This window comes from Pecten maximus, chromosome 16, assembly GCF_902652985.1.
Source record: "Pecten maximus chromosome 16, xPecMax1.1, whole genome shotgun sequence".
NCBI classification, from domain to species: Eukaryota; Metazoa; Mollusca; class Bivalvia; order Pectinida; family Pectinidae; genus Pecten; species Pecten maximus.
Window position 1 is genome coordinate 31,443,610 of NC_047030.1, and position 20,813 is coordinate 31,464,422.

Below are 20,813 nucleotides of genomic sequence, written 5' to 3' on the forward strand. Positions count from 1 at the left end.
GTAGAATGTATGAACTAAGGGTCGTTTGGTTATATACAGGGACTAAGAATGGTCACACTATTGTCTTCTGCGAAGGCCAACCAACGGTATACAATTCCGACCATTGTTATTCTGCCAAAAGCCCACAGATTTAAAGATAATTACGAAAACGTCATTTAAACCCATCGATGTGTTACGGAATAATTGCTTCATTGTTATCTACCATGCAGATAATCATTTAAACTAACGAACTCTGTCGTTAGTCTAGCGTTAGTCTAGAATAACACCGCGAATACCATTATTGAAAAGGCAGACATATTTATTACCTGTTTTCGAACCGTGCATTTTAATTTTACCACTGACTGACGTTTGTCAAGGACTTGAAAAATAATGGTAAGTATCGTGGTCTTAATCTGTGGTCACTCTTGACCATTGCCTATACGTTTAACATTTTTAGATAACATTATGGACAATACTGTTTTTGAATATGCATGAAACCTGATCATGATCTCCCAAACGTTTAAGTCCAGGTCATTGTTTATATTTAGTCTCTATAACTTCCGATATGATTTGTATTTGAGTGTCTTGAAAACTAAACAATGAAGAAAATAACATTAAAACCAAGCATTTAACGAAAATATATAATACTGTCATGAATTTATAACTCAGCACAATGGTAATATTTCAGCAATCAAAACAATACTACTTCTTACCACATGTTGTTTCTAAGGAGAAGACTTAGATAGGCTATGTCTGATGTCTATGTTGTTACTAAGGAGAAGACTAAGATAGGCTATGCCTGATGTCTATGTTGTTACTAAGGAGAAGACTTAGATAGGCTATGTCTGATGTCTGTGTTGTTACTAAGGAGAAGATTTAGATAGGCTATGCCTGATGTCTAATCCTATTGACTTTCCATCCATGTCAATAAAATTTGTTGAAGTTGAAATCGAAATACTACTGCTGCATTCAAAATACGACTGTAAACATGTATATGCTATATAGAAATGCTGCCTGGTTCAATCTAAAACACCTTCCTCTGATACATTATCTCTATTTCATTTTTATATCTTATATATGTTATTCTTTTACATATCTAGGACAGCCTACCACCTGAACAGATAGCAGGTAAGACGTTATGTAGACATAAAGGAAATGACGTCATAATATCAACTTTCATAACTCGATAAAGTGCTATGTCAGTTACATAAACTCACACAATAATAACTTTCTTTTATTCTCTATTTACAAACTTAAACGTTTTTAATCTGGGAGATATAAATTTTCCTGGGAAAATATGATAGGTGGCGCTGCTGTTACAGCGTTTGTTGAGCCCCACTCGATTTGCAATCTTCTTCTTCTAGAATATATCTTCTGGTCACTCGATTTGTAGCTCTTCTGCTTCTGGAAGATCTGCTACCTCTTCCGTCTCGAAGCTGGAAAATTTATCTTCCAAGATGGCGGCAACCATGTTTTAAGTGTACAAGTGATGTGTTTCACTAGAGAAGGATTTATGACGTGTACATACATACCGTCATGTTTGTGTCATATCGTTTGAAAAAACTTAAAAACTTATTTGTTTTGGGTTATATTCCTCCGGTTTACTCGATTTACATAAAACGGAATACGATCTTCTAAGAAGGCTTATCTTCCGAGAAGAATTCAAATCGAGTGGGGCTCGGATATTCAGAAAAGCGTCCAATATGACGTTTGCTCTTCATCATTTTATAATTATAAATACAAAAAAATTGCCGTGGACCAGAATTTACCATTTCCTACATATACTTACACATTTAACTGAATGCATTGTAAGTATACATATGTATGTACGTAGGGAAGTTCAGATTCGTGACAAGGTTGGTATGTAAATCTCTGGATGATAGTATATACATTGAGTAGAAATTGATTTAAGGATTTATGGGGTATAAACCTCGATAGGTCTCTAGACAAATTTTATGAACTGTCCTTGACAAATAGGGACTTGTGCAAGTCTTACTTAAATGAAAATTTACCGAAATGTACGTCATCACTCTTCGTCTACATATGGTTATTAGCTCACCTGCCCGAAGGGCAAGTGATCTTATGCCGAGGGGCGGCGTCCGTCGTCTGTCCGTCTGTCCGTCCGTCCGGCCGTCCGACCGGCCGTCCGGCGTCAACTTTTTCATTTAAACAACTTCTTCTCAATAACCAAGAGGCCCAGTAACTTCATATTGGGCCTGTTGCATGCTGGGGTGAAAGGCTACCAAGTTTGTTCAAATAATTGTCCTTGACATTCATTCGAGGTCACAGGGGTCAAATAAGTTATAATCTTTAAACGACTTCTTCTCAATAACCAAGAGGCCCAGGAACTTGATATTGGGCCTGTAGCATGCTGCGGGAAAGGGCTATCAAGTTTGTTCAAATAAATGACCTTGACCATCATTAAAGGTCACATGGGTCAAATAGGTTATAATCTTCAAACGACTTCTCCTCAATAACCAAGAGACCCAGGGACTTGATATAGGGCCTGTATCATGCTGGGGTGAAGGGCTACTAAGTTTGTTCAAATAAATGACCTTGACCTGCATTCAAGGTCACATGGGTCATATAGGCTATAATCTTCAAACAACTTCTTCTCTATAACCAAGAGGCCCAGGGACTTGATATTGGGCCTGTAGTATGCATGGATGAAGGGCTTAAGGGTTTGTTCAAATAAATGACCTTCACCTTCAATCAAGGTCACATGGGTCAAATAAGCTAAAATCTTCAAACAACTTCTTCTCTATAACCAAGAGGCCAAGGGACTTGATATTGGGCCTGTAGTATGCAATGATAAAGGGCTACCAAGTGTTTTCAAATAAATGATCTTGACCTGCATTCAAGGTCACATTGGTCAAAAAGGCTATAATCTTCAAACGACTTCTTCTCAATAACCAAGAGGCCCAGGGACTTGATATTAGGCCTGTAGCATGCTGGTGTGAGGGGCTACCACGTTTGTTCAAATAAATGACCTTGACCTTCATTCAAGGTCACATGGGTCAAATAGGCTATAATCTTCAAACGACTTTTTCTCAATAACCAAGAGGCACAGGGACTTGATATGAGGCCTGTAGCATGATGGGATGAAGGGCTACAAAGTTTATTCAAATAAATGACCTTGACATTCATTCAAGGTCACATGGGTCAAATAGGCTATAATCTTCAAACGACTTCTTCTCAATAACCAAGAGGCCCAGGGACTTGATATTGGGCCTGTAGCATGCTGGGATGAAGGGCTACAAAGTTTGTTCAAATAAATGACCTTGACCATCATTCAAGGTCACATGGATCAAAAAGGTTATAATCTTCAAAAGACTTCTTCTCAATAACCAAGACCCAAGGACTTGATATTGGGCCTGTCTGTAGCATGCTTAGAACCAAGAGTCGCCAAGAACCGATCTTAGGCCAATAGTATTCTGGAATGAAGGACAAGAAAATATATTGACATGAATAAACCTGGCTTACTCTGATATTTGAATAAAGTTGTTATCAGCATAGTATCTGTAGAAATGACCTCAATCAACTGCAATTTTGTGTAGAGGCAGGTGAGCGATACAGGCCCATTGGGCCTCTTGTTACTTTCAGGATTTCTTTCGTTGACAAACTTAAAAACGAATTAGAACAAATATTTATTTCATATAAATATGATCATTTTTGAAAAGGAATTAAAAAATATATAGTCCAAGCTCGACAAATGTATTCCTACGCCGGACTTGATATAGTTCATTGAAAAATGACTTGAGTTCACTGTGGTAGGTTCATTGAGTCTGAATTAAGTGGAAATATAAATATTACATAATGTATATATTATTTTCAGAGTTCAAAGAGGCATTTGACTTATTTGACAAGGATGGCGATGGGCGGGTGTCTGCGAGGGAACTTGAGACCGTGATGAAATCCTTAGGACAGGAACCAACCGAACAAGAGCTTGTTGATATGATTAATGAAGTTGATGCGGATGGTAAATATGTCTTATTCTATTTTATATGTGAAAGGATTGTTTAAAAAGGAATCTATGTCATTATAACGTAATCGCTATTGTACATTAAGATATCAATATGGAATACATTTCATCAGGCTGCTATTGAACATAATATTTAATGCTATTTAAAAAAAAAACAGTAAACAAACCCAGGAATCCTACCAGACCTCTGTTAAACGAGGGAAAACGCCGAACTAAAGCATTTACATGGTGATCATGAAATCAGAACATGACAAAATAACCCAATGAGTTCTGAGAGGGTTTCTTCTACTTTACTAACGTTACCTAGCGTGTGAATGAGCGGTTAAAGACTGCTTCCTGTATCTCACTGCATGGGGATTAATTGTGGGACCCCCTGCAGGGTCTCATTTGTCTTCTTTCAAATGTACCTTGGAGATTCCGAGAATACGTCACAACGCATGCTTATGATATAAGTTGACTAAAAGTGGCCCCTCTGAAGAATAGGGATTTTTTTGTGTCTTCTTTTTATGGAACACCGAAGAGACCAAAATAGATCTTCTGCGCCATTGCAGCACTTGGGATCTTGGGTCTTGACATCTTCGCTAGCCAAGGCTTCTGATTACGTTACACTCCACGAACCCTTGGCGGAAATAGTCGTGTTCAAACCGTCGCGCCCTGGAATCCCAGGGCATCCAATCAAATCGCGTTTTACATTCTGGCTTGGTTTCGCAGTAAACAAAAAATGCGGCACCCAGTACAGAGCTACATTGCCGACTATGTCATGGCATTTTACCTAAATACAAAAATCACAATCTTTGGGGGAACATTCGCAGTGTTTGATCAATTCATATAAGTCATTGATCACATATCTCATCGAAATGACACCAAACCTCGATGTGTGTTTGTAAACATCACCGATGAAGTAAATCGGTAACGCTTGTTTTGATTGGTCGAAAATTTCATGCGTGAAGGGTGGTAATTTCGAATCGCCGCTAGAGGGCCAGAACTGACGCCTATATCTGCCAAGGGTTCGTGGAGTGTAACGTAATCAGAAGCCTTGGCTAGCGAAGATGGGGTCTTGAGTACTCTGTCTTTCTTTGCTTTTTTTTTTCTACTCCTGACACCCTTTCATATGGCTCTGACTGTTACGAGGAAGTTAAGCTACTGAAAAATAAAACCCTTTTAATGTTGGTCAAAGGCACGCTGTCTAAATAATTGAAACAAAACTATCCAATATATTAACGCACAACGAACACGATACGCTTCATATCCTACAAGCGAATAATATAATACTGCTCAATCTCGATCTCGATCGACGAAAGGAATTAATCAAAGGAAAATTATGACCCGATATGATAATCAAATATCGAAATACACACGCAATGATGAACTGAACCTTACATTTAACAGCATATAAACGTAATCATAATTCGAGGAAGCATGTAAATAAATGTTGGTTTTTAATTTCTTATTCTTAAGAAACGTTTGCATAATGACAAAAGCTTGGAAAGAAGAGCAAATCATTTTTATATCATTTAAGCTAAAGTCTTGATTACATCAATGTAAATAAAAACATATTTTCACTCAGTTTTTACCTGTTCACAGGCAACGGTACTATCGAATTTACGGAATTTCTCTGCATGATGCAGAAGAAAGGTAACACTGAGGATGCAGAATATCAGTTAAAACAATCGTTCAGTGTGTTCGATAAAGATGGAGATGGCAGCATCACGATAGACGAACTCAGATCTGTAATGGACCGACTGGGGGAACGACTTACTGAGGCGGAATTAAAGGAAATGATGGAGGAGGCTGATAAGAATGGAGATGGCAAGATAGATTTTGAAGGTTTGTTTACATTCACAAGGTGGAATACTTAGATGAATTAAAGAATGAACTTTTGCTAATATCTTTGTACAATCCTTTGGCACAGGTGACAGACACTGTTGGTAGACTTTAGTCCCCGAGGTTTACCGTACAGGTGGTAGTCACTGCTGGTAGGCTTTAGTCCCCGATGTTTACCGTACAGGTGGTAGTCACTGCTGGTAGACTTTAGTCCCCGAGGTTTACCGTACAGGTGGTAGTCACTGCTGGTAGACTTTAGTCCCCGAGGTTTACCGTACAGGTGGTAGACACTGCTGGTAGACTTTAGTCCCCGATGTTTACCGTACAGGTGGTAGACACTGCTGGTAGACTTTAGTCCCCGATGTTTACCGTACAGGTGGTAGACACTGCTGGTAGACTTTAGTCCCCGATGTTTACCGTACAGGTGGTAGTCACTGTTGGTAGACTTTAGTCCCCAATGTTTACCGTACAGGTGGTAGACACTGTTGGTAGACTTTAGTCCCCAATGTTTACCGTACAGGTGGTAGACACTGTTGGTAGACTTTAGTCCCCGATGTTTACCGTACAGGTGGTAGTCACTGTTGGTAGACTTTAGTCCCCGATGTTACCCGTGCAGGTGGTAGTCACTGTTGGTAGACTTTAGTCCCCGATGTTTACCGTACAGGTGGTAGACACTGTTGGTAGACTTTAGTCCCCGATGTTTACCGTACAGGTGACAGACACTGTTGGTAGACTTTAGTCCCCAATGTTTACCGTACAGGTGGTAGACACTGCTGGTAGACTTTAGTCCCCGATGTTTACCGTACAGGTGGTAGACACTGTTGGTAGACTTTAGTCCCCAATGTTTACCGTACAGGTGGTAGTCATGGCTGGTGGACTATAGTCTCCGACGTTTACCGTACATGTGGTAGTCACTGTTGGTAGACTTTAGTCCCCGATTTTTACCGTACAGGTGGTAGACACTGCTGGTAGACTTTAGTCCCCGATGTTTACCGTACAGGTGGTAGACACTGCTGGTAGACTTTAGTCCCCGATGTTTACCGTACAGGTGGTAGTCACTGTTGGTAGACTTTAGTCCCCAATGTTTACCGTACAGGTGGTAGTCACTGTTGGTAGACTTAAGTCCCCGAGGTTTACCGTACAGGTGGTAGTCCCTGCTGGTAGACTTTAGTCCCGATGTTTACCGTACAGGTGGTAGACACTGCTGATAGACTTTAGTCCCCGAGGTTTACCGTACAAGTGGTAGTCATGGCTGGTAGACTTTACTCCCGATGTTACCCGTACAGGTGGTAGACACTGTTGGTAGACTTTAGTCCCCAATGTTTACCGTTCAGGTGGTAGACACTGTTGGTAGACTTTAGTCCCCGATGTTTACCGTACAGGTGGTTGGCACTGCTGGTGGACTTTAGTCCCGATGTTTACCGTACAGGTGGTAGTCATGGCTGGTGGACTATAGTCTCCGACGTTTACCGTACATGTGGTAGTCACTGTTGGTAGACTTTAGTCCCCGATTTTTACCGTACAGGTGGTAGACACTGTTGGTAGACTTTAGTCCCCGAGGTTTACCGTACAGGTGGTAGACACTGTTGGTAGACTTTAGTCCCCAATGTTTACCGTACAGGTGGTAGTCATGGCTGGTAGACTTTAGTCCCCGAGGTTTACCGTACAGGTGGTAGACACTGCTGATAGACTTTAGTCCCGATGTTTACCGTACAGGTGGTAGTCACTGTTGGTAGGCTTTAGTCCCCGAGGTTTACCGTACAGGTGGTAGTCACTGTTGGTAGACTTTAGTCCCCGATGTTTACCGTACAGGTGGTAGTCATGGCTGGTGGACTATAGTCCCCGACGTTTACCGTACAGGTGGTAGTCACTGTTGGTAGACTTTAGTCCCCGATGTTTACCGTACAGGTGGTAGTCACTGTTGGTAGACTTTAGTCCCCGATGTTACCCGTACAGGTGCTAGTCATGGCTGATAGACTTTAGTCCCCGAGGTTTACCGTACAGGTGGTAGTCACTGTTGGTAGACTTTAGTCCCCGAGGTTTACCGTACAGGTGGTAGTCATGGCTGGTGGACTATAGTCCCCGAAGTTTACCGTACAGGTGGTAGACACTGCTGGTAGACTTTAGTCCCCGAGGTTTACCGTACAGGTGGTAGTCATGGCTGGTAGACTTTAGTCCCCGATGTTTACCGTACAGGTGGTAGTCACTGTTGGTAGACTTTAGTCCCCAATGTTTACCGTACAGGTGGTAGTCACTGTTGGTAGACTTTAGTCCCCGATGTTTACCGTACAGGTGGTAGTCACTGTTGGTAGACTTTAGTCCCCAATGTTTACCGTACAGGTGGTAGTCATGGCTGGTGGACTATAGTCCCCGATGTTACCCGTACAGGTGGTAGTCACTGCTGGTAAACTTTAGTCCCGATGTTTACCGTACAGGTGCTAGTCATGGCTGATAGACTTTAGTCCCCGAGGTTTACCGTACAGATGGTAGTCATGGCTGGTAGACTTTAGTCCCCGACGTTTACCGTACAGGTGGTAGTCATGGCTGGTAGACTTTAGTCCCCGATGTTTACCGTACAGGTGGTAGACACTGTTGGTAGACTTAGTCCCCGATGCTACCCGTACAGGTGCTAGTCATGGCTGATAGACTTTAGTCCCCGAGGTTTACCGTACAGGTGGTAGTCATGGCTGGTGGACTATAGTCCCCGACGTTTACCGTACAGGTGGTAGTCACTGTTGGTAGACTTTAGTCCCAGAGGTTTACCGTACAGGTGGTAGTCACTGTTGGTGGACTTTAGTCCCCGAGGTTTACCGTACAGGTGGTAGTCCCTGCTGGTAGACTTTAGTCCCCGATGTTACCCGTACAGGTGCTAGTCATGGCTGATAGACTTTAGTCCCCGAGGTTTACCGTACAGGTGGTAGTCACTGTTGGTAGATTTTAGTCCCGATGTTTACCGTACAGGTGGTAGTCACTGCTGGTAGACTATAGTCCCGAGGTTTACCGTACAGGTGGTAGTCATGGCTGGTAGACTTTAGTCCCGATGTTTACCGTACAGGTGGTAGTCATGGCTGGTAGACTTTAGTCCCGACGTTTACCGTACAGGTGGTAGTCACTGTTGGTAGACTTTAGTCCCCAATGTTTACCGTACAGGTGGTAGTCACTGTTGGTAGACTTTAGTCCCGATGTTTACCGTACAGGTGGTAGTCACTGTTGGTAGACTTTAGCCCCCGATGTTTACCGTACAGGTGGTAGTCACTGCTGGTAGACTATAGTCCCCAATGTTTACCGTACAGGTGGTAGACACTGCTGATAGACTTTAGTCCCCGATGTTTACCGTACAGGTGGTAGTCATGGCTGGTAGACTTTAGTCCCCGATGTTACCCGTACAGGTGCTAGTCATGGCTGATAGACTTTAGTCCCCGAGGTTTACCGTACAGGTGGTAGTCATGGCTGGTGGACTATAGTCCCCGACGTTTACCGTACAGGTGGTAGTCACTGTTGGTAGACTTTAGTCCCAGAGGTTTACCGTACAGGTGGTAGTCACTGTTGGTGGACTTTAGTCCCCGATGTTTACCGTACAGGTGGTAGTCACTGCTGGTAGACTTTAGTCCCCGATGTTTACCGTACAGGTGGTAGTCACTGTTGGTAGACTTTAGTCCCCGATGTTTACCGTACAGGTGGTAGACACTGCTGATAGACTTTAGTCCCCGATGTTTACCGTACAGGTGGTAGTCACTGTTGGTAAACTTTAGTCCCGATGTTTACCGTACAGGTGGTAGTCACTGCTGGTACACTTTAGTCCCCGAGGTTTACCGTACAGGTGGTAGTCACTGTTGGTAGATTTTAGTCCCGATGTTTACCGTACAGGTGGTAGTCACTGCTGGTAGACTATAGTCCCGAGGTTTACCGTACAGGTGGTAGTCATGGCTGGTAGACTTTAGTCCCGATGTTTACCGTACAGGTGGTAGTCATGGCTGGTAGACTTTAGTCCCGACGTTTACCGTACAGGTGGTAGTCACTGTTGGTAGACTTTAGTCCCCAATGTTTACCGTACAGGTAGTAGTCACTGTTGGTAGACTTTAGTCCCGATGTTTACCGTACAGGTGGTAGTCACTGTTGGTAGACTTTAGCCCCCGATGTTTACCGTACAGGTGATAGTCATTGCTGGTAGACTATAGTCCCCAATGTTTACCGTACAGGTGGTAGACACTGCTGATAGACTTTAGTCCCCGATGTTTACCGTACAGGTGGTAGTCATGGCTGGTAGACTTTAGTCCCCGATGTTACCCGTACAGGTGCTAGTCATGGCTGATAGACTTTAGTCCCCGAGGTTTACCGTACAGGTGGTAGTCATGGCTGGTGGACTATAGTCCCCGACGTTTACCGTACAGGTGGTAGTCACTGTTGGTAGACTTTAGTCCCCGATGTTTACCGTACAGGTGGTAGTCACTGTTGGTAGACTTTAGTCCCCAATGTTTACCGTACAGGTGGTAGTCATGGCTGGTGGACTTTAGTCCCCGAGGTTTACCGTACAGATGGTAGACACTGCTGATAGACTTTAGTCCCAAGGTTTACCGTACATGTGGTAGACACTGTTGGTAGACTTTAGTCCCCGAGGTTTACTGTACATGTGGTAGACACTGTTGGTAGACTTTAGTCCCGATGTTTACCGTACAGATGGTAGTCATGGCTGGTAGACTATAGTCCCCGACGTTTACCGTACATGTGGTAGACACTGTTGGTAGACTTTAGTCCCCAATGTTTACCGTACAGGTGGTAGTCATGGCTGGTAGACTTTAGTCCCCGATGTTTACCGTACAGGTGGTAGTCCCTGCTGGTAGACTTTAGTCCCCGATGTTTACCGTACAGGTGGTAGTCATGGCTGGTAGACTTTAGTCCCCGATGTTTACCGTACAGGTGGTAGTCATGGCTGGTAGACTTTAGTCCCCGATGTTTACCGTACAGGTGGTAGACACTGTTGGTAGACTTTAGTCCCCGATGTTACCCGTACAGGTGCTAGTCATGGCTGGTAGACTTTAGTCCCCGATGTTTACCGTACAGGTGGTAGACACTGTTGGTAGACTTTAGTCCCCGAGGTTTACCGTACAGGTGGTAGTCACTGTTGGTAGACTTTCGTCCCCGAGGTTTACCGTACAGGTGGTAGTCACTGTTGGTAGACTTTAGTCCCCGACGTTTACCGTACAGGTGGTAGTCACTGTTGGTAGACTTTAGTCCCCGAGGTTTACCGTACAGGTGGTAGACACTGTTGGTAGACTTTAGTCCCCAATGTTTACCGTACAGGTGGTAGTCATGGCTGGTAGACTTTAGTCCCCGAGGTTTACCGTACAGGTGGTAGACACTGCTGTTAGACTTTAGTCCCGAGGTTTACCGTACAGGTGGTAGTCACTGTTGGTAGACTTTAGTCCCAGAGGTTTACCGTACAGGTGGTAGTCATGGCTGGTGGACTATAGTCCCCGATGTTACCCGTACAGGTGGTAGTCACTGTTGGTAGACTTTAGTCCCAGAGGTTTACCGTACAGGTGGTAGTCATGGCTGGTGGACTATAGTCCCCGACGTTTACCGTACAGGTGGTAGTCACTGTTGGTAGACTTTAGTCCCCGATGTTTACCGTACAGGTGGTAGACACTGTTGGTAGACTTTAGTCCCAGAGGTTTACCGTACAGGTGGTAGTCACTGTTGGTGGACTTTAGTCCCCGAGGTTTACCGTACAGGTGGTAGTCCCTGCTGGTAGACTTTAGTCCCCGATGTTACCCGTACAGGTGCTAGTCATGGCTGATAGACTTTAGTCCCCGAGGTTTACCGTACATGTGGTAGTCCCTGCTGGTAGACTTTAGTCCCCGATGTTTACCGTACAGGTGGTAGTCCCTGCTGGTAGACTTTAGTCCCCGATGTTTACCGTACAGGTGGTAGTCACTGTTGGTAAACTTTAGTCCCCGATGTTTACCGTACAGGTGGTAGTCACTGCTGGTAGACTTTAGTCCCCGATGTTTACCGTACAGGTGGTAGTCACTGTTGGTAGACTTTAGTCCCCGATGTTTACCGTACAGGTGGTAGACACTGCTGATAGACTTTAGTCCCCGATGTTTACCGTACAGGTGGTAGTCACTGTTGGTAAACTTTAGTCCCGATGTTTACCGTACAGGTGGTAGTCACTGCTGGTAGACTTTAGTCCCCGAGGTTTACCGTACAGGTCGTAGTCACTGTTGGTAGACTTTAGTCCCGATGTTTACCGTACAGGTGGTAGTCACTGCTGGTAGACTATAGTCCCGAGGTTTACCGTACATGTGGTAGTCACTGTTGGTAGACTTTAGTCCCCAATGTTTACCGTACAGGTGGTAGTCATTGTTGGTAGACTTTAGTCCCCGATGTTTACCGTACAGGTGGTAGACACTGTTGGTAGACTTTAGTCCCCGAGGTTTACCGTACAGGTGGTAGTCACTGTTGGTAGACTTTAGTCCCCGATGTTTACCGTACAGGTGGTAGTCATTGCTGGTAGACTTTAGTCTCCGATGTTTACCGTACATATGGTAGTCATTGCTGGTAGACTTTAGTCCCCGATGTTTACCGTACAGGTGGTAGTCATGGCTGGTAGACTTTAGTCCCCGAGGTTTACCGTACAGATGGTAGTCATGGCTGGTAGACTTTAGTCCCCGATGTTTACCGTACAGGTGGTAGTCACTGTTGGTAGACTTTAGTCCCCGAGGTTTACCGTATAAATGATAGTCATTGCTAGTTGACTAGTTGCCTGAAAATAGCATCATTTGAAATAACTGAAAGTTAACGTTCTGTTTAAATTTCAGAGTTTAGATACATGATGAATCAGAAATGAGGAGGGATGCCTGTGGATGGATATGTCGGATGTTAATATCTGGTAGCCAGATATGAGGCGTTAGTGGGTCAAGTCGACGTTGTATATAAAAACATTACCGAACATATTGTTTCACCTAAATGTCATGTTTTGTGATCATATATTGTGTGCAGCAAAACCTTCAATCTTCATTTAATTAAGCTGTAAAGTTTAAAGTATTTATTGTTTGTTCACTGTTCACAAATGAATCTGATTGATTTGATCATGAGTAATAAAAATAATTAATGATATGGTTTGTCTGATTTATTATTTGTTATGTTGTAAGCTTATTGTGTTGTTGTTTTTTGTGTGTTTGCTTTTGCTAGAATGTTATACAATACACTTTTTTCTCCTGAAACTGCACCACAGTAGGTTAACACAGTTGTTGTTATTATACCTTTCCTTATTTTACACTATATAAAATTAGACAATAGAAATGCTGTTTGAAACACATCCTCCAAAAATGCTATTAACCGGGTCAATAGTCAAAAGTGCTATTTACCCGGAATGAGTGCATGCATATTTCCGCGGTTTTTTCTTTTCTTTTTTTTTTCTTCGATTATTCTGATTTGTCAATGCATAAGCGTTTTCGAAACCATGACGAAACACACACAGTTTGTTTACTGAAATTGTTCAAGGGAATGCTACAGGAACATTTCGGAAAATGGCTTCATCTATAAGTTTCGTTAATCTGGATGAAGAAGTGCTGGAGAGGATTTTTTTCTGAAAAAGACGGTGCTAACACACAACGAGTAATATAAACGCCAGCTAGCATGCTGACAGACTATCTTCTTGACAAATCATTAGGATAGGTAGAGGATACGAACACTGCTTCAAGAGAAAAAATGGAATGATTTAAAAGCTGATATAATAAAACAGTAATAGTATGGGTATTTCTGGAAATAACACTTTTATTGTCTCCCTTGACATAAAATAGTTCCCTCGGCTTCGCCTCGGAAAATAGTCTATGTCTCGGGGGACAATAAAAGCGCTATTTCCCTCACACCCATACAATGACTGTATAACATAGGCTATTAATGCCATATTGTATATTGATTACCAAAGATTGCGGTATGTTTTGATTTAGGAAATGGAAAGTAGGCCTGGATAGATGATAACGATGGTACAGTAATTTCAATTTCTACATCTCCAATGCCTTGCAGATAGAATGTAAGCATTGGCCGTGCTCTCCAAATTCGTAAGAGACGAGTAGATTTCGGATCTTGCATTTTCTCTTCTTCCTAAACGCCTTAACCCACTTTTCGCATTGAGCGTTGCATATTGAGCATTCACATAATAAAACAAGTGTTAACCTCTATTGAGATCGATACAAAACAAAATATTAACCTGCGAAAGAATATATCCTTCAACCTCTGTTTTCATGTTAATAATGTATTGACTTTGTTGTCCATAAAGTGAAAATTCGTATTATATACAAGCATATACAAGCATGCATATATGCACAATATAAAAAAAATACATATTCTTGATATGATAAAAAAACCATAGAGTAAATATATTTCATACAAAAAGAACATTCACTCCCCAGTATATTTCTACTGCTACGTTGGTATATATCGTTTATATTATAAAATAACATATCATCAAAGATTAGCTTTTTACACTCAATCAACCGCATGATTTGGTATTGTTAATAGTCTGACATTTGTTCCTGGGTATCAAATAGCCATTGTTCATGTGTAAATCCTGTACAAATTATGTATGTGTACTTTTGTGTATATTTACATACATTTGTGTATGTGTAATGTATTAAGGAATGTTGTCCTTTTTCCTGATATATGTTGCACGTGACAATTGCACAGAGAGTGACGTTATTGCATAGCACCGTAGCATTGAGTATCCAGGTTCTTCAAGAGGAATATAGTCAACATGGTAAGTACACGATTTACTTTGATGTGCTGCTTAATCACTTCAAATTAGATATATGGTATCTCAGTTATATGACATTAAGCTAATGATCAAAAGTGTTGTTTTTCATATTTGATATTTACTACAAACTGACAAGGTTCTCTCTTTTACATGTTTTTACCCATAAGAACAAATAAATGAAACGGAGCTGGTCAAGAGAATTAATTTCGATAAACTTAGAGGGGTTTTTGCATGTATAGTGATTTTTTTTAATATCTATCTCATGAGTGACACACTATATGTTATTTATTCCGCTTCCCTGTATAACCGTAACTTGTAACTTCCCCGGAAGTGTCCTGTCTGTCAATGTGGCGCCACCGCCGCCGTCGTCATCTACATGTACATATATCAGTTATATGGCTAGCCCCTCTCTGTATAGTCATTGTTGTATTGGCTCAGATCTTTTGTCCTATTGTCCTACACGTGTAACCTACCCTTGGTGTGCCACACATAAGTGTAGGAATGTATGACAGGTCATGTAAGTAAGGCTTGGCCTGTTATTCAACCCTTTTGACTTATACCATCGAATGTCAATAAAATTTGCTGAAATGAAAATGAAATGTAGGTAAGATGGCAAAAAGATATCATTTCTGGTGATTTTATTTTGTCAAAACAATAAAATATCCTAGAACTTGACACCGTGTCTACCTGCAGTTATTGTTTAACAGATACAGTTTGTACATGTTTGTTTATTGGTTAATTATTTGTGCTAATTATGAGTACATGTGACAAATCTTCGGTATGAAAAGTAAGGATGCCACATGCTTATTTAACCCAATTGTAATATAAAAAATGCCATTGCTGTTATAAATGGAGTTTTGATAGTATTGTCGACTGACTGATTTAATTATTATTATATTTAATATCTGTAAAAGAAAACATTCAGGAATGAAATACAATTGTTTTCACAACACGCTACCGTACCGACACATTAGTTTTTCTAACTTGTAAATTCCTAAAACACTTTTTAGCAAAAACAACATTTGCACGATAAGCTGCTCTTTTTATTTCTGTTAATATTCTGTCCTCGTTCAAACGATTTTCAATTACGGTTTCGTTTCAGTATTGTCCGTTTGTCCAACATCAAACAGTCGCCATTACGTTATTGATTAGTTTATTCTACTTTTCAGACACAGGAGCAAGCGAAAGAAATTGACGGTAAGGGATATTTCCATAATAGGTGCAAGTTAATATACATTCAATAAAATTACAAGACAGACTTTGTGCGGGAGATTGAAATAAAATCTTATGAAAGAAGGAGTATTTTAGCTTTGTAATGCTTTTAATGTCAAAATCGTAATCTGACTTTATTATAGGCATGTCTAATTAAGTATTTCCTATCTAACTATCATTGATTGATCATAAGTTATTAGAAATCAATGAAAACATATCGATGACGTCATCATTATAACGGATATGTATCAGATTACCTTTGTCTTTTCGCGGTTGAAGGCTCCAGCGAACACCGTGAAAATTATTTTCTAGGAAACATTACAAAATAAGCAGTATAGTATGTGGGTCTCGAGAAAACTGTGCCATTTGTTTTTCGGCATAGCCGTATAATTTTCTTTTAGTCCCGGATATGACGCGACAGGTGGCGTTACTGGTCAAGATGAAGTATGTGATTGGTCAATGTAGCGATATAAGCTGAATAAGTGGATGTATCTTTTCAAATGACACATTAATAAAATTATATTCCTGATTCAAGTGCAGTCTTATTATCACCAAAAATGATTCAAACTGATAAAATTTTGTTATCCGTGCTGAAACGCATTAGTTCGTTAATTTATTTTACCAGCAGTTTTACATTATAAACACTAGCATTAAAACTATGACGTTTATCTTTTTGAAAGATATTTCTTGTTTGATATCATCCTCGTGAACATATTCTCTACACAGACATGAAACAAACCTTCGCCTTACTAGATTCGTACGGAGACGGGTCCATAGCTATGGAGGAAATGGGGTTAGTTATACGCTCCCTAGGGCACTATCCTTCCGAGGCCCAAATAAAGGAGCTACAACGAGCAGCGGAGGAATCTGATCATAACGGTATGTAAATTTCCCTTTGTGATCATTAATAAGGCGCACTACTTAGGTTTAAAACAGAGATAGATATACATGTATTTTGCATTTTTAAATTCATTATTGTTTTAGATTGTTTTAATTTTGAAAATGAAATCATTCGGAATAATGCATGGGACTACTTTTGAGAAATATACACCCCTTATAATATGTTGCAGCATTCAGATTGTGCTTTTTCGTTTTGTCCTCTTACTGTAAGTTTTTGTGAAATTGAATGTTAATAAAAATATTGTTTAAACTATAAGTATTGAAACGTGTCACTGTAATTAGGATTATATATATAATTATTTAAATAAGAGATGGTGCGGTTTTCACATGCGGCTGAGAATGGTGATTCTCATAATCGTGATGTATTTCAGGAAATAAATCCTAATCTGTTTCAGAAACTGGACGGATTTCGTTTCCGGAATTTTTATCGCTGTATACATCATTTAAGAAACTTATCCCGAAAAACGTAAACCCTATCCAAGATATGAGGGTAGCATTTCAGACCCTCTATCAGGATACAGACGAAAGTATATCTGTTGACCACTTACGAAGAATCCTGTCAAACTGTGGGGAAAAGCTGAGCGAAGAGGAAGTCGACGAGATTCTAGAGGATGCAGATGTTGACGGAAAAGGAAACATAAATTATAATGGTAATACATCTACTGTACTTAATCTTCAGTTGTAAATAATGTATTTGGGTTTTTATTGTTTTTGTTTATAATCCTGCTCAATATAATATAATCATGCCTTGTTTTCACTACCCTTTAAACGTATCTCCCGATATTTATAAGTAAACCCTGATGTTGTGTTTCCACTTTCATTTTCCGTAATGTTTAGATCTTTTCATCACTGTTGAGTCATGACTGACGACTTATCTTTATATTAAATACCGGGAATGTATCATATCCATAAATAAATTCACAATTGAAAATGACATTCATTTGTATGTACAGTCGTTTTGATAAATATTATGCATCTGAATATGGTATTTTTCCTCACGTAGAGCTTATTAAAATAGCATTTAATGTTTTCAGAGTTTATTAAAAACTTCGTTGGTCGCAAAGGGATTTAAACCAAGCACGATATGGAGAAAAACAAACATCGCTATGGTAACAGCACACGTGCGTTTAAGTACAATGGCAGCCATAGTAACAGAACACGTGTATTTGAATACAAATATTCTATGGATGATAACTGATTCTACACACAATCAAAGACGACAGAACCACAGTGTATTCATATGATTGACTTTGACTGCGGTGAAATTGCGATTTGATCAACCTGCAAAAGAGACATTGTCCGATAAGAATAACAGTATGTTCATGGAAATAAACATGAAGAGAGGTTGTTTAACAACAGATGGAAGCTTAGAATGTTGGCGACAGAGAAATCCTGCATTAAGCACAGAATACCGTGACATCAAAATTGACATGACGGCATGAAAGATATTGATATTTTGTTTGTAAAAGACACTTATGATATCTTGTCAAGATTAGTTATTCTCACATACTTCACAGGGTTATCAGGCGGTTATTAGGAAAAAGATAAATCGATCTTACACAGGGGGGAAAGACAGCTGGCACGTGCTATATGACGCTGCTCACAATAACGTAACGTCATCATTTTACGTTGAGTAGCCAAGTCGTAAACGAGCAATGAAGATGGCGCGATGAAAAACTTTCATAAAAACTTAATTTCGTTGCAAGGATGTGAGTAAAATAATCAAACATGGGTCTGTTCCGCGAACAAGGATATCTCAACCCTCGTGTAAGAGTTTGGTTGGCCAGCCCTCGGCAAGCCTCGTGCTGACTGGCCAAACTCTTACACTCGGGTTGAGATATCCCTGTCCACGGAACAGACCCATGTTAGATTATATTATTGCTTATTCCCATGTTATTACGGTCCAGAGATCAAGAAGACACAAGCATCCGTTATTGCATTTACATTCTGAATTATATTTGTCTTGTTATCCAACTGATATTTTGACATTTAATCATTTATCATATGAGATTCCATTTATTTTTCATAATAAGATTATTTCAAAATTTGTAATTATTGATTCTATGATAAGAAAAAGAATATCAAACTTCTAAACATCTAATCTATCTTTCATGAATCTCACTAAATATTGTTTCATAAACATGTTTTATTTGTAAAAACTGTTTGCAAAACTTCACTTTGTCAAGTGTCACAAAATTGTAAATGATTTTATTTATATTGTCATCAGTATGCAAATATTGAAACATGAAAAGTAAACTATTCATTCAAAGCTGTTTTATTGTCTTTTAATGTGATTTTCTCTTTCGTAAAACAAGGTAACTATAAGTGAAAGAACAATAAAGAATACTGACATAATAACGATACCATCATTCCAAATTAAAATATGTTATGCAAAGGTAAAACATGAACATTACTGTAGAGATCAATGGATGAGTACAGTGAAAACAAGACCATGTTCTCCGGAACAGTAAGCGTCTTCCACTTTATCTGCGACACCTATACATAAGCTGTTGTGGAAAAAAGGCATTTATTTATGTTAAAAAATCATTTATATATTTTTTTGTTTATATCAATAGATCAGTGTCCCCTAGTGAATAGTTGGTATATTCTCCTGAGGATTTCCGAACATTCATCAGTTATGGCGGCAGATATGTTTGGTGCAAGACAAAGTTATTCTGTAAATATTTCAAAATGGGTTGGGTTTTTTTATTCAAACATATTTTATTGCCTTTTCATAGCAAGGGGATTGGGCAAATACATTATCTCATACTCTCATACAACGACACTTATAAATCGATCGATCGATCGATCGAGAGAGAGAGAGAGAGAGAGAGAGAGAGAGAGAGAGAGAGAGAGAGAGAGAGAGAGAGAAGAGAGAGAGAGAGAGAGAGAGAGAGGGGGGGAGAAAGAGACAGACAGACAGAGATTATTTCACCGAAATGAGTATTTTATGAATTATATTAAGAGATAATATGCAAGAAGAATGAATGTGAAAAAATGACTGACGTGTGCAAGCCCTCCTGTGAGAGGACATATATTTGTAATATATAAACATGTTTTACCTGAATAAAAAGATATTATTAAAAAAATAGTATGAGAGGAAAAGAGAAATATGTTCAGTATGCTTTTTCTATCATCAATTATATAAACCTATATGCTGCATTGCATTTGGTGAATAAAAACTTGAAACCTGAAAAAAAGGAACCACTTGCCATATCAACATGCTGTGAACATGTCTGACTTAATATCGCATAGGGAGATCGAATATCTTTAAAAGAGATCATGATGTCAAACATAACATTTTCTTATAGCTCCATCAACATGCATCCATCAAAATCTTGTGAGGTTCTTAGTCATTTCTCGACATCTATCACGGAAATCGTGATAACGAGAACAAGCAATTGGATATCGCTTTAACGGAGACATGTATATACCTAAGGTAAGTAGGGGATGTACGGATGTTGTAATATAGGAAATGAAACGGTAAATGTATATGGGGGGGGGGGGGGGGTGAAATCATCAAGCTTATTATACAGTCTAGTTGTAAGCTGTCCCTGTTTGTACAAGGTAAGTCTAGGTATCGGGGGTGATGATGAGTCTGTACTGTTACGTGAACTGTTAATACAAGACGTTAAAAAATATGAAAAAAAGCAAGATAATGATACTTGGCAATATTGCCTCAAGAGAGTATGTGTTCCGGTACACTGAAACGTAATCAAACTTTTGAGTCAAACGTTTTACAGACTTATTGTCTAAATTCACTTCCAAGCACTCGTCAATGCCGGAGATTGATGACGGGTACCGGAATCGGTCGATGTTAGCCGAATGCTTCCGAAGCTGACTCTATTTAGTTAATCACGAAAAGGAAATAAGTATAACACATAAGTGTCTTAGCAGCAGGAATCCACTCCTGATTAAACTGTATTTTGGCGCAGATAGAGTTTTCTCCGTTTATCATTGAGAGCTATTTTGGTAACGATGCCCAATCCGCTGCTGGTGGACTTTAAATCCCCGAGTTTTTCGCTACCATATATACCACGTTTAGTTCTTATGAATAGTGACAAGGTTCTAAATATTTTACTCCGTGCTAATATTATAGCGTTTTAAGCACTAATCTTATCTCTATGTTGACAACAATATATCTTGGCTCTCTTGCAA

The 20,813-nt window shown here is 40.0% G+C and overlaps 2 protein-coding genes across 2 annotated transcripts; both read left to right on the plus strand.

Annotated features, from left to right (window-relative positions):
* Positions 1–206: 206 nt before the first annotated feature.
* Positions 207–12,902, plus strand: LOC117345339 (calmodulin-A-like). The gene is made up of 5 exons (XM_033908407.1): positions 207–372; positions 1,080–1,107; positions 3,815–3,958; positions 5,546–5,788; positions 12,607–12,902. The coding sequence occupies exons 1-5, from the start codon at positions 370–372 to the stop codon at positions 12,633–12,635; spliced, it is 447 nt and encodes a 148-aa protein (XP_033764298.1). The 5' UTR covers positions 207–369; the 3' UTR covers positions 12,636–12,902.
* Positions 12,903–16,483: 3,581 nt separating this feature from the next.
* LOC117344758 (neo-calmodulin-like) lies at positions 16,484–17,340 on the plus strand. Its single transcript, XM_033907585.1, has 2 exons — positions 16,484–16,634; positions 17,051–17,340. Exons 1-2 carry the CDS (start codon positions 16,484–16,486, stop codon positions 17,338–17,340), a joined length of 441 nt encoding a protein of 146 aa, XP_033763476.1.
* The last annotated feature ends 3,473 nt before the right edge of the window (positions 17,341–20,813 follow it).